Source organism: Cervus elaphus, chromosome 11 (assembly GCF_910594005.1).
Source record: "Cervus elaphus chromosome 11, mCerEla1.1, whole genome shotgun sequence".
Classification (NCBI taxonomy): domain Eukaryota; kingdom Metazoa; phylum Chordata; class Mammalia; order Artiodactyla; family Cervidae; genus Cervus; species Cervus elaphus.
Window position 1 is genome coordinate 74,385,531 of NC_057825.1, and position 14,142 is coordinate 74,399,672.

The following is a 14,142-nucleotide window of genomic DNA, read 5'->3' on the forward strand; positions in this document are numbered from 1 at the left end:
CCCACCTCTCAAGCACTGTCTGCCGTGGTGGCGGTCTCCCCCCACACCCTCAGCTCTGCAGCATCCTCCTCACCGAACACATGGCTATCTTTTTACTTACATGCTCTCCAGGCCTTATATCAGAGACAGACCCAGAAGGAAACTGACTCAAGGAAAGAGGCTAAGAAAGGAACGGGTGAAAAGGTCACCAAAGGGCAGGGTTCTGCTTTCCCTCCTCACCAGCATGTGACAGGTGCTTGAATGCAAACTGTATCCTGACCCTGAACACCCGAGGATGATCAGGTTTTCCTTTATCTTCACTGAATAGTCGAAAATTGCCAGTTCTCCTCATATATTCAATAGGATGAAAGTGACATGAAGTCTTATTCAGTCACTGTTTAGGAACAACAGAATCTCTTTCAACCCCCCCAAACCTGAAGTCCTCTAGGGTAAGAACAGTGGGAACAGTGGGGATGTGGCCCTGAGAGAGGCAGGGAAGAGAGGGAAAGGGCTGGTCCCACCAGAAGGTAGGTCCATAGCAGGGGTGGACGGACAGCTGCCCCGCTCTGCCCAAGACAACAGTAGATACCATCAGAGCACTGGCTCAGCATGACCAGGGTGATGCCAAGTGCCTGCCCTTTAGTTGCTGGGGAGTCCAGGGTCCTGATGAGGGCCAAGGCAGTGGCTATTTACCAACATGTATGGAAATACTGAGGTCTTTTCCCCACGGGTACCGCCAGCCACACTGACGCACACCAGCTGCCTGGCAGCCTGTGGAGAACTTGGCTGAGCCACTGAGGCCCAAACAAGGCTGTGACTCCTGGTTCTCCTCGGGTGGTGAGCGGTGAGCCTCCTTCATTCAAGACACTGCTTCTGGGCAAATCCATGGTCTCAGTACCCTGGTGGGACCTGCTGGGGACACTGTTCCTGCCATCCCCAGTCCCTTTTTCCAGATTCTTGAAAGGTCCAACACTCCACAAGTATTAGGAGCCTCTGTTTTAGGAACATGAAGACACAATTTCGGCCTTCCAGGTGACAATTAGTGCTAAAAATGACAAACTGCTCACAGAATCCAGGGCTGGGGTTTTGGATCAGACTCAGAATAAGGAAAAGCAAGGATGAAGGGGGTCTTGCTGGGACTGGTGTTTGATGAAAAGGAACGTGGGGTGAGATGTGGCTGAGAGTTGAGGGAAGGAGGAAAACTGTGGTGGGCTATGGTTAGAACAGGTGTTGGTGCAAGTGCAAGCTCTCCAGGGGGCAGGGACACCCAGAACAGCAGAATCCCCTAGGCAGGGTGACTGGGAGCTGGTTCCCTGGGCAGTCCTTTGGGCAGACCAGCCCTGCAGCATTCCCCTGCTCCCAGATCTCCCCAGACCCGCCTTCTCTGCAGCATGCCCCTCTCCACCAGGGCCTGGCCCCCTCCTGCTCGCTGGCTGTGTCCCTGAGGGCCGGCAGGGGTCCATGGGATGGATCCAACCACACCATGTGCCCGGAACAGAAGTGGCCGAAAGCTGAGCTGGTGTTACAGTGACTTCTACCAACACAGGCTCTTCTCCTCACGGCTGCTCACATTCCATTAGCATGAGCGACCCAGAGTGGAATTTCTCAACCCAACCACATCCTTTCTGGGCTGGGGCAAGCACTCTGACAGCCCTCCTCAGGCTGGATCCCTCAGTCCCAGATCCCTGGAGGCCCAGGTTAACTCCCGAGATTTCCCTGGTCTCACCACCAGGACCATCTTCCTTGACAAGAAGCCCTGCGCCGACTGTGACCTCAATCAGAACGCCTCTGTGTGCCACCTTCCATCCCTGCCACTGCTCCCCATGACCCTGGGCACCTGTGTGATGCTCACGGGGTATTAGTGGCACCTGGACCACAGGACAGGCTTCCCGGCTCACCCATGGTTTCTTTCACGTTGTTGCCCCTGCTAGGGCTCCCCTTCCCCTGACACGTGGCCAGCTCCTAACCAGGTGCCACCCTCTTTCCTTCTGTGTGTCCCCATGGGGGCCTCACCCCCAGGGGTTTTTACTATGTCATGGGGACATGGGCATCCACACATAGTGGGCACTGCTGAAAGCTCTCCAACTGGTGACAGGGATCAGCAAACCACCCCACTCCTTGCTGCTCTTCTAGGACAACCAACTACTGGTCCTCCTGGAGCACAGGCTCTCTCTCCCTCCCATCTGCCAGAATGGATGGCACAGATCTTCAAGCAATGGTACAAGGAGGCTGGCAAGGCCCTAGGGTGCTACTATGGATGGTGGGGCCACAGCCTCATCAGGACTCAATGCTTCCTGGGTGGAGCCCTGGGGAGGCTGCTGGCAGTGGGGCTGGGAAGAGAGGCGGAAGCCCTGGCTGCCCACTCCCTTCAACCAGCCCAGCCCCTGGCATACCTGTTTTATATACTGAATGAGTCTAACATGTCATCTTAAGAAACGCTTCTGAGACTTAAAAAACCACTATTTTAATCCAAAGTTCTAGTCTTCCTCCTAGAAGTGTGATCACCCCTGCCCTTCTCTGCTTAGGACAACCTTCAGTTAGCACTTAAACCACTCTCTCTCATTTATACATATGTATGTATGTGTGTGTGTGTGTGTGTGTGTGTGTGCACGCGCACACATAATGTTTTCTTTTTTCCCACATAGGCTTATGCTTTTAACAATGAAGAAACACTCACATCAAGCATTTACAAATTCAGATACTCTAGAGAACACTCGGCAGTCAGCCCTACGTACAGATGGTAAAACTACCATCTATCTTGTCCTGGGTCTTGCTGTGTGTCCCCGCCTGGGTGATGAGTGCCTGCAGGGCAAGACTCTGCCGCCTTCCACGTCAGCATCCTCCTGGCTTCCCTGGTGCCTGGCACAGAGCTGAGCGCATGGTGTCCATTTAGCTTAATACTATGAGGATGTATGTGTGTTGTTACAACCCTCCAGTCACATTCTGGGTCTCATGGTCCACAGTAAATCAGAGCCAACTTCTGAACCGCTTCCCACTGCTAACTCCCAGCTAGGAGGCAGGTGGGGAGTCTGCTCGCGGATGCCTCAGAACTGCAGCGAGGGCTGGACTCAACGCAGCCAACAGGCAGAGTGCCAGCCGATTCCATTTTAAGCTGTCCAGAAGCAAAATGTCCCAGGGCCTGGGGAGGAATGGGGAGCTTGGGATGTGACATGAAGGTATCTGGCTCCATGGGACAGGGGGTCTTCATCCCAGAGAAGGGTCCCCCAGGCAGAACCAAAAGTACAAGAGAGGAGAGTCTCTGAGGCAGGAAGGCTGGGATACTGGAATCCAGCAGCCCTCCGATGCTCTAACATAAGCCATTCCGGGGGAACAGCCCCACTGCTGTCCTGACCCTGCCCTGTGACGTTGGCCCAGGAGTTCTCGAGAAACCCGAGCCAAAGTCCCAGCTTTGCACTGCCACCCAGCTGGCATGTCACAGGTTCCAAACCTGTGACATAGGAGTGAAGTCTCTCGTCCCGTCTGCCCCAGGGACTCCTGCAGAATGAACTGTGATGACCCAGAGCAGCAGCTGAGAAACCCACAGCTGCACTAAGTCCTCAAGCACGGGCCTGCCCAAGGCTCTGGGAAGGGATTCCTTTATACTTGCAGGTCTGAAAGGCCTCGAAAATCAGCATTCAGGCCAGGTGCCTTCGAAGGCTCTCAGAAAGCCCCAGACCTTCAGGGCTTGTTCAGCAAGGCAGGTGGGATGAAAGATGGGCATAAGAAAGGAAACGGAGGAGAGGGGATGGACAGAGCCACACCAATCCAGGCAGAGCGGAAACCACCTCTGCTGTGACCCCCGCCCTCCTGCAAGCCCTTTCCTGTTTTTTAAGATGTAGAATAAACAGTGAGGTCTTTTAAGGCCGAATGCTTTCACCATGCCCGCCAGGGCGTCTGAAGGCAGATGTGAAAGTGAGTGTGCTCTCTGGGGAAGGCAAAGGAGCAAGGGGCAGTGTAGACGCCATGCCCTTTGTCCCCACCACAGGGGTGAAGCTGCTGGGGCTGCAGGAGAAGAGTTCCAGGTGCTTGTACTCTGCACAGCCCAAAGGCTGAGGCATGAGTGCCCGGTTCCTAGCCAGGAGACCAGTGTAGCTGCGGCCCACCCTCCAAGCACTCACATCCTTCCTGACGGCCACCAGAGTTGTGGCAGTCCCTGCCGGCCCCCTTCCGAGTCACCTGCACAGGTCAGCACCAGGGGTCAAAGACAGATACTCATCGGACCTGAACAGAGCCAGTCCCTGTTGAACCACGACCAGTCTCAGCCCTGCAGAGTCAGTCTGTCCGTTTGCATCCGGGCCAGCCCTCCTCCGGTGGGGGAAGACAGAGACCAGTGAGGTCAGCATATCCGGGTGTTGCCACAGGTCACTGCCTTTGTAAGTCTTTCTGGTCGCTCTGGCCAGGGGCTGATGATGGAGGTTCCTAGGGGAAAGCATGGATGGGCCTAGCACCCGCCTCTCTTCCCAGGCCCTCTGCCTGGCCTGCACTTCTGGACCAGGATCAGCCTTCTAATTATTTGTCAAGAGGATTAAGACTTGGAGCTATTCCCCCCTGAGGCCAAGACAAATCATTTCTTTCCACTGCTATGAAGAGGAACTATCTTAGGGTGGCCCTCCTCAGAACTGGGTGAGCATGAGCCTTTCCAAAAACTTTTCTTAAAAACAAAACATTATTTTGTAAATGGGGGATATTTTTGTGACAATGGCTCTGGCTAAGCCAACAAGCACTGTCCTGGGGTCAGAGTTCATCCTGTCCATCCCCCTCACCCAGGGTCTCCAGTCATCTTCCTGTGTTCCCTTCCTGCTGCTCACCCCAGCACCCCACCCTCAGTGGCAGAGTGGATGCTGGCAGAACTGAGCTGGCTGCGGGGAAGGACATGGGCTGTGTGGGCGGCAAGCACAACAGGTCCACATTTTTACTTTCATGTTCCTTGAAAGAAGTTCCCTGTAAAATGTACTCAGCATGTGCAATAATAAAGACTTGGCCATGGTAACTGTTGTGTACCCGAAGAAGCCGCCTCTGTCCCGACTCACTGCCCAGCAAACAGGAGGACGTCGTGCTGAAGCGTGGCCTCTGGCCTCAGACAACGTGGGTCCACTGCTAGGCCCTGCTGCTCCGGAGCAGATGCCTTGGCCTCTCTAAGCTTGACCGGCTGTTGGTAAAGCAGGGGCGGTAACAGCGCCATCACGGAGGGCTGCTGGGAGGACTACAGGCAACAGAAACCGGGAAGGCAGCCGGCCCTGCTGCATGGCTACTCCTCAAGAAAGGTCTGCCGTCATCCCGAGACCCCTCCATCATTACTGGTCTTTCCTACCAGGCTCCGGGCTCCAGCACATACCACATCTTTCTCATCTTTATATGCCCAGTGCCTCACCTAACATCATTCAACAAATCATCGTTGGATAACAGAAGGAAGTTGAGTCACAAGGACTCAATGAGGCCTGGAAGGCTGTAGGGTTCCCAGGACAGACTGAGGCAGCCACGTTGCAGAGCACCCTGTGGAAACTCCCCTCTTCCTGGTCCCGCTGCCCACGTGAGTCTCCCCGGCCCTGGCCTCTGGCTCCTGGCCCTCAGGGGAGTCCTTTGTGATGGGGAAGGGTGGTGGCAGGTATGGTAAAGGCACGAAAGAGGGTATTATCTCTTTAAAGGACAGTAATTAGTAATTCCAGCTGATGGCCGTGCTGCGTTGTTTTAATGAAGAGTTCTATTTTTATAGAAAACACATAATTGAGTGGAAAAAGCAGGCTATTCTCTGAGTCACCACGGCCACGCCTCTGGAAAGTCTTAACTCCTCAGCCAGGAGGCCAGAGCCTGCGAACAGTGTGGGCTTCGGTGGGAAGTGGGTCTCTTCCCAGAAAACGGGGCCTGAGTCTGATGACCCAAGTTAAAATCCCAGCTTCCCTTCCTCTAGCCCCGTGAGCCCCGAAACAGTCATTTCAGCTTCTCAGAGCTTCAGTTTCATATCTGTAAAATGGGACAGCAGTATCGCTACACCCTCGGGGCTATTAGGAGGAAGCAAGGCACACACAGGGCCTAGCCCTTCCTAAAGGGTCCTGTTATGTACTACTGCTCACTTATGCCCTCTCTGCCTCTGTTTCTTCATCTGGAAAACTGGAGTTAACAACAGTTTCTACACCTCCCAGGTTGTGCGGAAATTGAGCGAATGCATGGGAAGCGCTCAGAGCAATGCCTGGCACACAGCTGAGCGCTGGGTGCCTGGGATTCAAGCATAGCAGGGCTGGTCAGCTAATCAGCTGGCTGGGGTTCTAGTCCCTGCTTTGCCACTCATCAGCTGTCTGACCGGGAGAGACCAGTGAACTCTCCAGTTAGTTTCTTTACCTTTAGAGGAGGAGGGTAAGCGGAGAAGGCAATGGCAACCCACTCCAGTGTTCTTGCCTGGAGAATCCCAGGGACGGGGGAGCCTGGTGGGCTGCCGTCTATGGGGTCGCACAGAATTGGACACGACTGAAGCGACTTAGCAGCAGCAGCAGCAGGAGAGTAAGACCGAAAACTAAACAAATCAAACCATGACAATGACAAAACAGGGTGAGGGGATGTGAGAGCACTCTGAGGGCTGTAAGAAGCCAACGTCCCCACGTGTTCCCTGCCTCCCTCCCTTCCTTTCCTCCATCCTTCTGAAAGAACAAACAACTCGGACAGTCTGTCCATCAGGTGGTCTACGTATGTGCTGGATGCCCAGCTGTTGGTTCCCTACAGGGAGGAAGAGGAGACAGAAGACAGGCCATCATCTGTCCGCCGTCCCCAAAGGTGCTTCCACATGCTCAGGGAAGCTCAAGCAACACATCCAAGGCAATTAGGAAAGGAAACAGAGAATCAGATACTCAGTGAGTGGGTCAGCTCTGAGTGCAGGAGCTACAAGGCAAAGTGGAGCCCAAGAGGAGTCCCGGAGGGTGGGCAGAATTTGGAAGCAAGGCGAAGGAAGGAGGGCCCCCCTTGGGGCTGGGCCAGCAGGGACAGCACTGAAGGCCTAGAGGTGGGGCTCCAAGGCCCCACTCCTAGCCCTGGGTCGGGGCAGGGAGAAGGCGAGGAGCGGCCAGAGTGTTGGAGCCGGCCGCTCCCTCACCTCCACTGGGGCTGTAAATCATCTGGCTCTCACCCTGGCCAGGGCAATGCTGAAGGACACGGGTCTCAGAGTCCTCCAAATGCCCTGCCTCTGGGAGAGACTCCACCAGAGCAATTAACTGATTCAGCTCACACATTTGCTCTTCAGGACATTATTTTAAAGCTGTAACAGGAGACCTCCTGAAAGGGAGAGGGACACTTATGGCAACTTTTCTCAGTCCTAAAAACCATTTTTCCTTGGTTCTGGCCGGTTCACACTGATCCTCTTCCTCAGGGGTCCCCAACCTCCAAGATCTAATAACTGATGTTCTGAGGTGAAGCTAATATAATAATAAAGTGCACAATAAATGTACTGTGCTTGCATCATCCTGAAACCATCCCCCTACCCCACCACAACCTGTATAAAAATTGTCTTCCACGAAAGTAGTCCCTGGTGCCAAAAAGGCTGGAGACAGCCACTCTACCTCTTAATGAGTTCATTCAATATGATCTGACTTTGAAGTTTTCAAATCCTTTAAAATCAACAGCCCTGCAAGCGTTCACCTCCAGGAGTTAGCACCTCTGTTTCAAAAGTTCTGCCCCATCTGTGGAACAGCTGCCTACACCCATGGCACCTGAGGCCTAACCTGAGCTGGCTGATGGCTGACCCGGTGGGCCTTCAGGCCTGGCTTCCCTCAACTCCGGGGGACCAGTTCCAGTTACCTTCAGGTGACTCCCCAAAGACACATTTTTTTTTTTTTTCCCCACCCCTCTCCAAAGACATATTCTTGATCATGAAAGATATGAACACAAACCACAGAAGCCATTCCATAACCACTTTGGGGTGGAAGAACTTCCAGAAGGACCCTTAATTGGAACAAAAGTTGGCTCCCAGCCCAATGTAAGAAACTAAGAAGCAGACACCTCAGTCTATAATTGCTGCCCAGTGAGATGACCTGGAGATCTGAAGACCACCCATTGCAGAGGGCAGGCCACTCCACTTCATGGGTATCAATGTACCTCCTGGGTCCTCTCCCACCTGCAGAGGCCGGGCCACTCCTGCTCGAAAACCAAGGGCCTAGCCGCAGCACCTGCCTCCAGCAAATGTTGACAGCAGTGAGGCTCAGGAAGCAAAGAGCTAAAAACCACTTTAAAACAAAATTCCTTCTGGAAAAATCTGCTTTTGCCTTCCTTCCTTCCTTCTTCCCCAAACAAAATAACCAAGGTCATTCTAGTTGGAGTGTGAGCAGAGGGCTGCAGGGAGACGGACGACTTGGTGACTGCAGCGTCACATGCAGTGAGGTCCTAGGAGGCTCCCCAGAGCCACCAGTGCAGGGAAATGCTGAATGTCAGACTGGCTGAGCTGAAGAGGAACTGACCTTTGGGGAAGAGCAAGCCGGTGCCAGCGATTACGCCTGGCTTAACACTTCCCTCCACCACATGGCCTTGCAAGTTCACCCCAAGGCTGCTATCCTCATCGGGGCCTCTCCTGTGGCAGCCAAGAATGTTTAATGAACCTGGCGAAGTGATAAACTATGTTTGTGCTCATACCTTTGATTCCAGCCCCTCATTGGCGTGCTGGTATTTTAGGCATCCTTTTGATCCACTCCAAGTCCCTAATAAGAACCACCCAATAAACACAGTGGGTTTAAGTCAAAGACATTAACGGAAGCCCCAGGACTCTGATCCCTTCCGCTTGGTGGAATACACAACTAGAAGTTTATCACATGCAACCTGTAACAAAGGTGAGGCGGGCCAGGTAGAGATCAGAAGGGTGCCCTTGAGGCCTAGTTGGGATTCAGTCACAGTCTGGCCCCAGCTAACGCCTAGTTATCAGCTCAAACATTTTCCAAAACAGCCCAGGTTTCCTGGGGGAGATGCTGTGACTGGTTCCATTTGTTTACAAGTGGCAAGCTGAGCTCTGGCTTGTTGAGAGAGCCATATAGCTCCCGCTCTGGGGAAAGATCCCTAGGGCTCCAGACAACCCTTCCCCCAGGACCTTCCAAGGCCCCCAGGACCTGGATTGGGCAGAAACTCTCAAGAGGGGTGATGAGAAGGGAGGGGAAGGGCAAACCCAGTTTGCTCCTCTCCTGCGAAGCCCAATAGCCTGGGCTTTCAAAATTGGTCTGGCAGGCTGCCAGGCCTGGGGTGGGAGCAATGACTGACAGGCTGGTTATTGGAAAGCTCCCATCATTAGCCCAGGAATGTTGTTTGGTTACTATGGCGACCTTCCCTACAAGCAGCCTGACTAAAGCACAAGGAATCTGTTACCTAAAACCAGCACCCTGTGGAGCACATGGCTTCTGGAACAAGCTTATCAGTGGCCTGTTCGCTTGACTCTCCTAGCTGGGCTTCCCAAGCCCAGGAAGGGAGAAGGAAACAGCTAAGACATTGCTGAGCTTGCTGTGGGGACCTCTTGAATTCCAAGGCCCGGCCTGGCTTGGAACTTAGGTCCAAATAGGGAGCCTGCTGCCCCCTTGAGGCCCCCTGCAAACTGGCTAGGAGCAGCCTGGCCAGCACATGTGTCCAGGGCTTAGTGGAAAGCCCTCAGCATTTCAGGAAGCCGCTCGGGTGTCTGGTTCTCGTCATGCCAGGTTCACACTGTCCCTGCAGGGCCGTCAGCCGCTGCCTCATCACGTTTCTGCCTTTTTAAACTCAAGCTCCATTAACTAAAGGTCACCCCACAGCACGGAAATAAAGATCCCCTGTGCTATGTTTACAATCCCTGAATTTGAAGTCAGCTCCACAAAGGCTGGGATTTTCTCCAGGAGTCTTGAGTCCTGGGAATGGTGACCTCCTGGTGGCTGCTAGGGAGCCGGAACACTTCTTCTCAGCTTCCACCGACCCTCATGTGCAGGACGCCCTCCCCTGGCCCACCACCTGTGCTGCCCACCTTGAGCCCCATGTCACAGCCTTATGCTGTGGACCATTTCCCCTTCCTCCACTGCTGCCCTTGAACCAGGTTGTAAACTGACTGTGAAATCTTCTCCTGTCTGAATCTCACAATAGACCCTGGAAGCAGAGGGAGGCAGGAGAGATGCCAGTCTTTCAGCAGCTGAGGAGGAGGGGGCATGGGAAGGAGGAGCAAGCTGCTGGAGGGAGCATAGCTAAGTAACAGCCAGGAACCTGCTGTGGCTCCCAGGTGGGGACAAGCCAAGAGGAAAGGGTCTATTCCACTCCCCAGCATCCCCCTGTGCCAGGCCTCCTCCACCCGACACGGGCCTTCCAGCCTCTCCTTCGCTCTGCACAAAGGCAGAGCAAGGTCTCAGCCACTGGAACCAGCAAGGCACTGGGTGGCAGGCAGGCCCAGACCCGGTGCCTTTGAGTGACCACAGGACAGACCTTATTGACGATGCTGAGGTCAGGGCATCTACCCCATCATCTGGGGCAGATTTTTTTTGTTGGGCTGCACTGATATTTATTGGATTCGGGGTTTACTTAACTGCCGTGGCAACAGCTGGAGCCACACACAGCTTGTTCCCAATGCAGGGAGCAGCTGGGAGAGCAGGCTACAGTTTCAGCTGAAGGGCAGTGACATTCTTCAGTGATCCCTGACCGTAATGGGCGCAATGACATTTCCTGCTAGTCCATGGGTCTCATCCATGGGGAAAAGCACTGACTTATTTGCAAAGACCCACGGTCACACCCTAGGTCACTCCACAGTGCTGTGTGGTAGGTGGATATTCCACCCTCATACCCCTCCTCCCTCCCTCCTCACCCCCCCTCCCTTTTTTTTTTTGGCTTAAGACAACAGAAATATACTGTCTCACAGTTCTGGAAGCCAGAAGCCCCTTGCATTTTATTCAGTTAGTTTTGCAGCCTTTTAGGGCTGGCCCACGGGGAGCTCCCCATGGTCATGAATGTGAGGGGTACACAGTGGCTCAGAGATAAGAACCTTTTCTCTCCCTGGATGGGCAGGTTCATGGATGGAAGCACCATGGGGGACGGGACGCTCTGGGCCCCAAACACTCCACAGCAGGCTTCTCTGTGGTGACAGAGGAACACAAGAACCCCAACTGTGCTCTGGGAATGGGACTTTAAAACCTTTTATTTCCTTGGGCTGGGACATCAGAGGTGTCTCCTTGTGCTTCCAGCCCCTGAGAGCACCTGAGGCCCCTGTAGTGGCCCTGCGGTGTTTGGATAGAGGGGCTCTGCTCCCACGGCAGAGGCTGCCCCACACTGAAGGCGCCTGCCTGCAGAAGTGGGGACCCGGCTGACACCGAGCGGCAGTCACCCGACACGCTGCCCACCAGCACAGTCTCCACCCGGGGCTCCCAGTTTTTTGGCTTCTCTTCTCCCGATGCAGGCACGCAGGCGCAAATGTCACAGTTCAGGTCCAGGTATTCTTGGGGGCCCAGAAGGCCACCCACGGGGCTCCAGGGGAAGTCACCACCCTCACAGCAAGGCCCCACCCTCCCCCCACCTCTCCAAGACACTTTGAGTGACTGAAGCGTTTCCCGGTGAAAGAGTCTGCACCTGAGTGAGGTGAGAGGAAAGAAGAAGGGGGTGGTGGAAAGTACACTTGGGGGGCTAGAAGGAGACGGTTTCGCATTCAGCCCAAGAGCCAGGAGCAGGTGGGAGCGGGTGGCGAGAAGGAAGAGGATGGATGGCGGCAGGAGACACCTCCCAGGGCGTGGAACAAGACAGGCGAGGTGGGCTTCTGCCTCACACATGGTAAGTTTCAAGCCGACTTCAAAGAGTGGCGCTGGCCTCCCCACATCAGGCCAGGGAGGGGATCCTGCCAGCAGAGAGCATTCAGCCCAGGAGTTAGGAAGAGACACGTGCGGTCAGATGGCCGACACTGGCATGGGAAGCTCCTGCACTGGATCAGGGGGCCCAAGGGGGCAGAGTGTGCAGCCCCTTCTGTGGCTTCCACAGGACAGCTCTGCGCCCATCTGCTCCGTCTCCATCTATTAATACATGGAAGATTTCACTCGGATAAAGGACAACGTCTGACGCCTGGCCCAGCCTCTGGTTTCTTCTGAGACACACATGCTGAGCCAGGGGCTGGATGAAGATTCTAACCCTTTTACTGTTCTAACCTTTCCACCGAAGCCTAACTGACAATAAAACACACAGAGCCACGCTCGTACACACACATATGCACACACACGGCTGGCAGCAGACCCATGGGTCTGACCCTGCCAGACAGTCTTGAGCTTGGGAAAAAGCCAGGTTAGCTGGTACTAGAAGAGGAAGACCTTTGTCCTTCCTCTATTTTTATAAAAGTAAAAAATAAACTTCTAAACAGTAGGTCCTGCTGTACTGTATTTGGGATTAGGTAACTACGCCTTGTCCACACACATGGTTCTATCTATGTGGTGTATGCCCTAGGCGACTTGCCTTTTAAAGTGAACTGATTTCAATTTTAATAATCTCTCAAATATAGAAGGGAGGCCAAGAGCCAGGGCCGTCTTGTGAACACAAAGGACAGGCTATGTGGAGCTGGCCTCGCACCATCTCGTCTCACACCTGCCCAGGGGCAGCTGGGACCCACCAGTGGAGCTGGACTCCACTGATCCTAGTCCAGACTAGCACCCCCACCCCGCCCACAGCATCGTGACTCCTGACCCCACCGTCCTGGCCCAGGTGGGTCCCAGCTGCCCCTGGTCAGGTGTGAGCTGAGATGGTGCAAGGCCAGCTCCATATAGCCCGCTCTTTGTGTTCATAAGACTTGGTGAGGAGGAAGTCACACCCAGCAAAGTCCATGGGCAAAGCCACCGTGGCATCTTCTGAAGGAGGCCCAAGGCACAGGAAAGCCTGAGCCCCCGATGCAAAGGGTCAGTCCTGCCCCTGCTGGACTAAAGGTAAACAGAGACAAGTGCTTGGGCTCTCCACGTGGAGGGACTCTCCCTGGGCCGGGCCGCCTGCAGCTCCCCTCAATCACTGATCTCAGCTGTGGCACCCACCAATTTCCCTAATTCTTTGTGAAGCTGTTTTCACTGCCAGCGTGAGTCACCTCTCAGGGCACCAGGACCATGCTCCTTTCTGCTGTCTGAAGATAACAGCCTTGGCCGTTTCTAAAGGGTTCTCTTTCAAATCCCAAGGTAGAGCACAGTGGGAGTGGGGGTGCTCAGGGCCCCTCATTCTGGGATCATGGGATTCAGAGGAACAGGGTTTATTAGCACCCTATGTCACCTGTCCCAGGGAAGGAGGGCAGAAATCAAAAGATGACCTCCCCCTCATTTCCTCCCACAGGGCAATGCACCCTCCTGCCTCAGCCAGCCAGTGAGGCTCTTGTTCCCTAGGGTCCTGGTTGGATGGCAATAGGTCTCCTGTGTATAGATGGGGGCAAGAGGGTCCAGCCCTGCCCGACCCACCACCACTGGGGCCACGTGCAGCGTAAACCCTGCTCCCTAGAGACAGGCATCTGGGCGATGTGACAAGCAGGAGCTGTGGAGGAGCTGAGAATAGAGGGAAAGGCCAGGACCACTCTGTGGGGATATAAATCTTCACCCCGACTGCCTGTGGCGTTCTTGGAGGTAGGGGCCAGCTCACATGGCCTCTATCGGCCCAGCCACTGTTAGAAACCATCCTTGGCTGGCTATGCCAGGGTTATGGTTAAGTAGGGTTATGATTAAGTCACACAAGTTAGAGTCCCCATGATGCTCAAATGTAGAGTACAGGGCGGGATGGAAGCAGCTCAGGCATGTTATCTTAGAGCACAGTCTCCTTGGTGATCCACACAGCCCCCCCTGGAGCCTGCAGTTACCACCGAGAGCTTCCCCCTCCACACACGGTGCCTCCTGGCACCAAACATAATGCCAGAGCCAGGCTCCGAGCCCACAGGTCCTCGGCCCGCCTTGACTCTCAGTGTGTGCACGACCAGCCTCCCAGCCCAGCAGCGTCCACGGGGAACTCACTTGAAGTTCTCAGGGTACTCCGTGATGGCCATGTTGATAACGTCCAGGGCGTGCTGGTAGTGTTTCTGGGCGGAGAAGAGAAGCGCCAGCAGATGGAGGGCATTGGCGTTGTCCTTGCACACTTTCAGGGCCTCCTGCAGCTGCTCCATGGCGCTGGAGATCTGCCGGAGAAAACTGCCAGCTTAGCGACCTTCCCCAAGGCCCACACTGCTCCCCAGACTCAGGGGCCAGGTGCCAGCCC

At 54.6% G+C, this 14,142-nt stretch overlaps 1 protein-coding gene across 4 annotated transcripts in view; it reads right to left on the reverse strand.

The window, feature by feature from the left end:
• Positions 1-14,142, reverse strand: part of TTC7A (tetratricopeptide repeat domain 7A) — a 119,791-nt gene that overhangs the window by 27,997 nt on the left and 77,652 nt on the right. For all 4 annotated transcript variants that reach the window (XM_043918081.1, XM_043918084.1, XM_043918083.1 and 1 more), the window contains one exon: positions 13,902-14,062. In XM_043918081.1, coding sequence (XP_043774016.1) covers positions 13,902-14,062 — 161 coding nt within the window. The remainder of the gene's footprint in view (positions 1-13,901; positions 14,063-14,142) is intronic.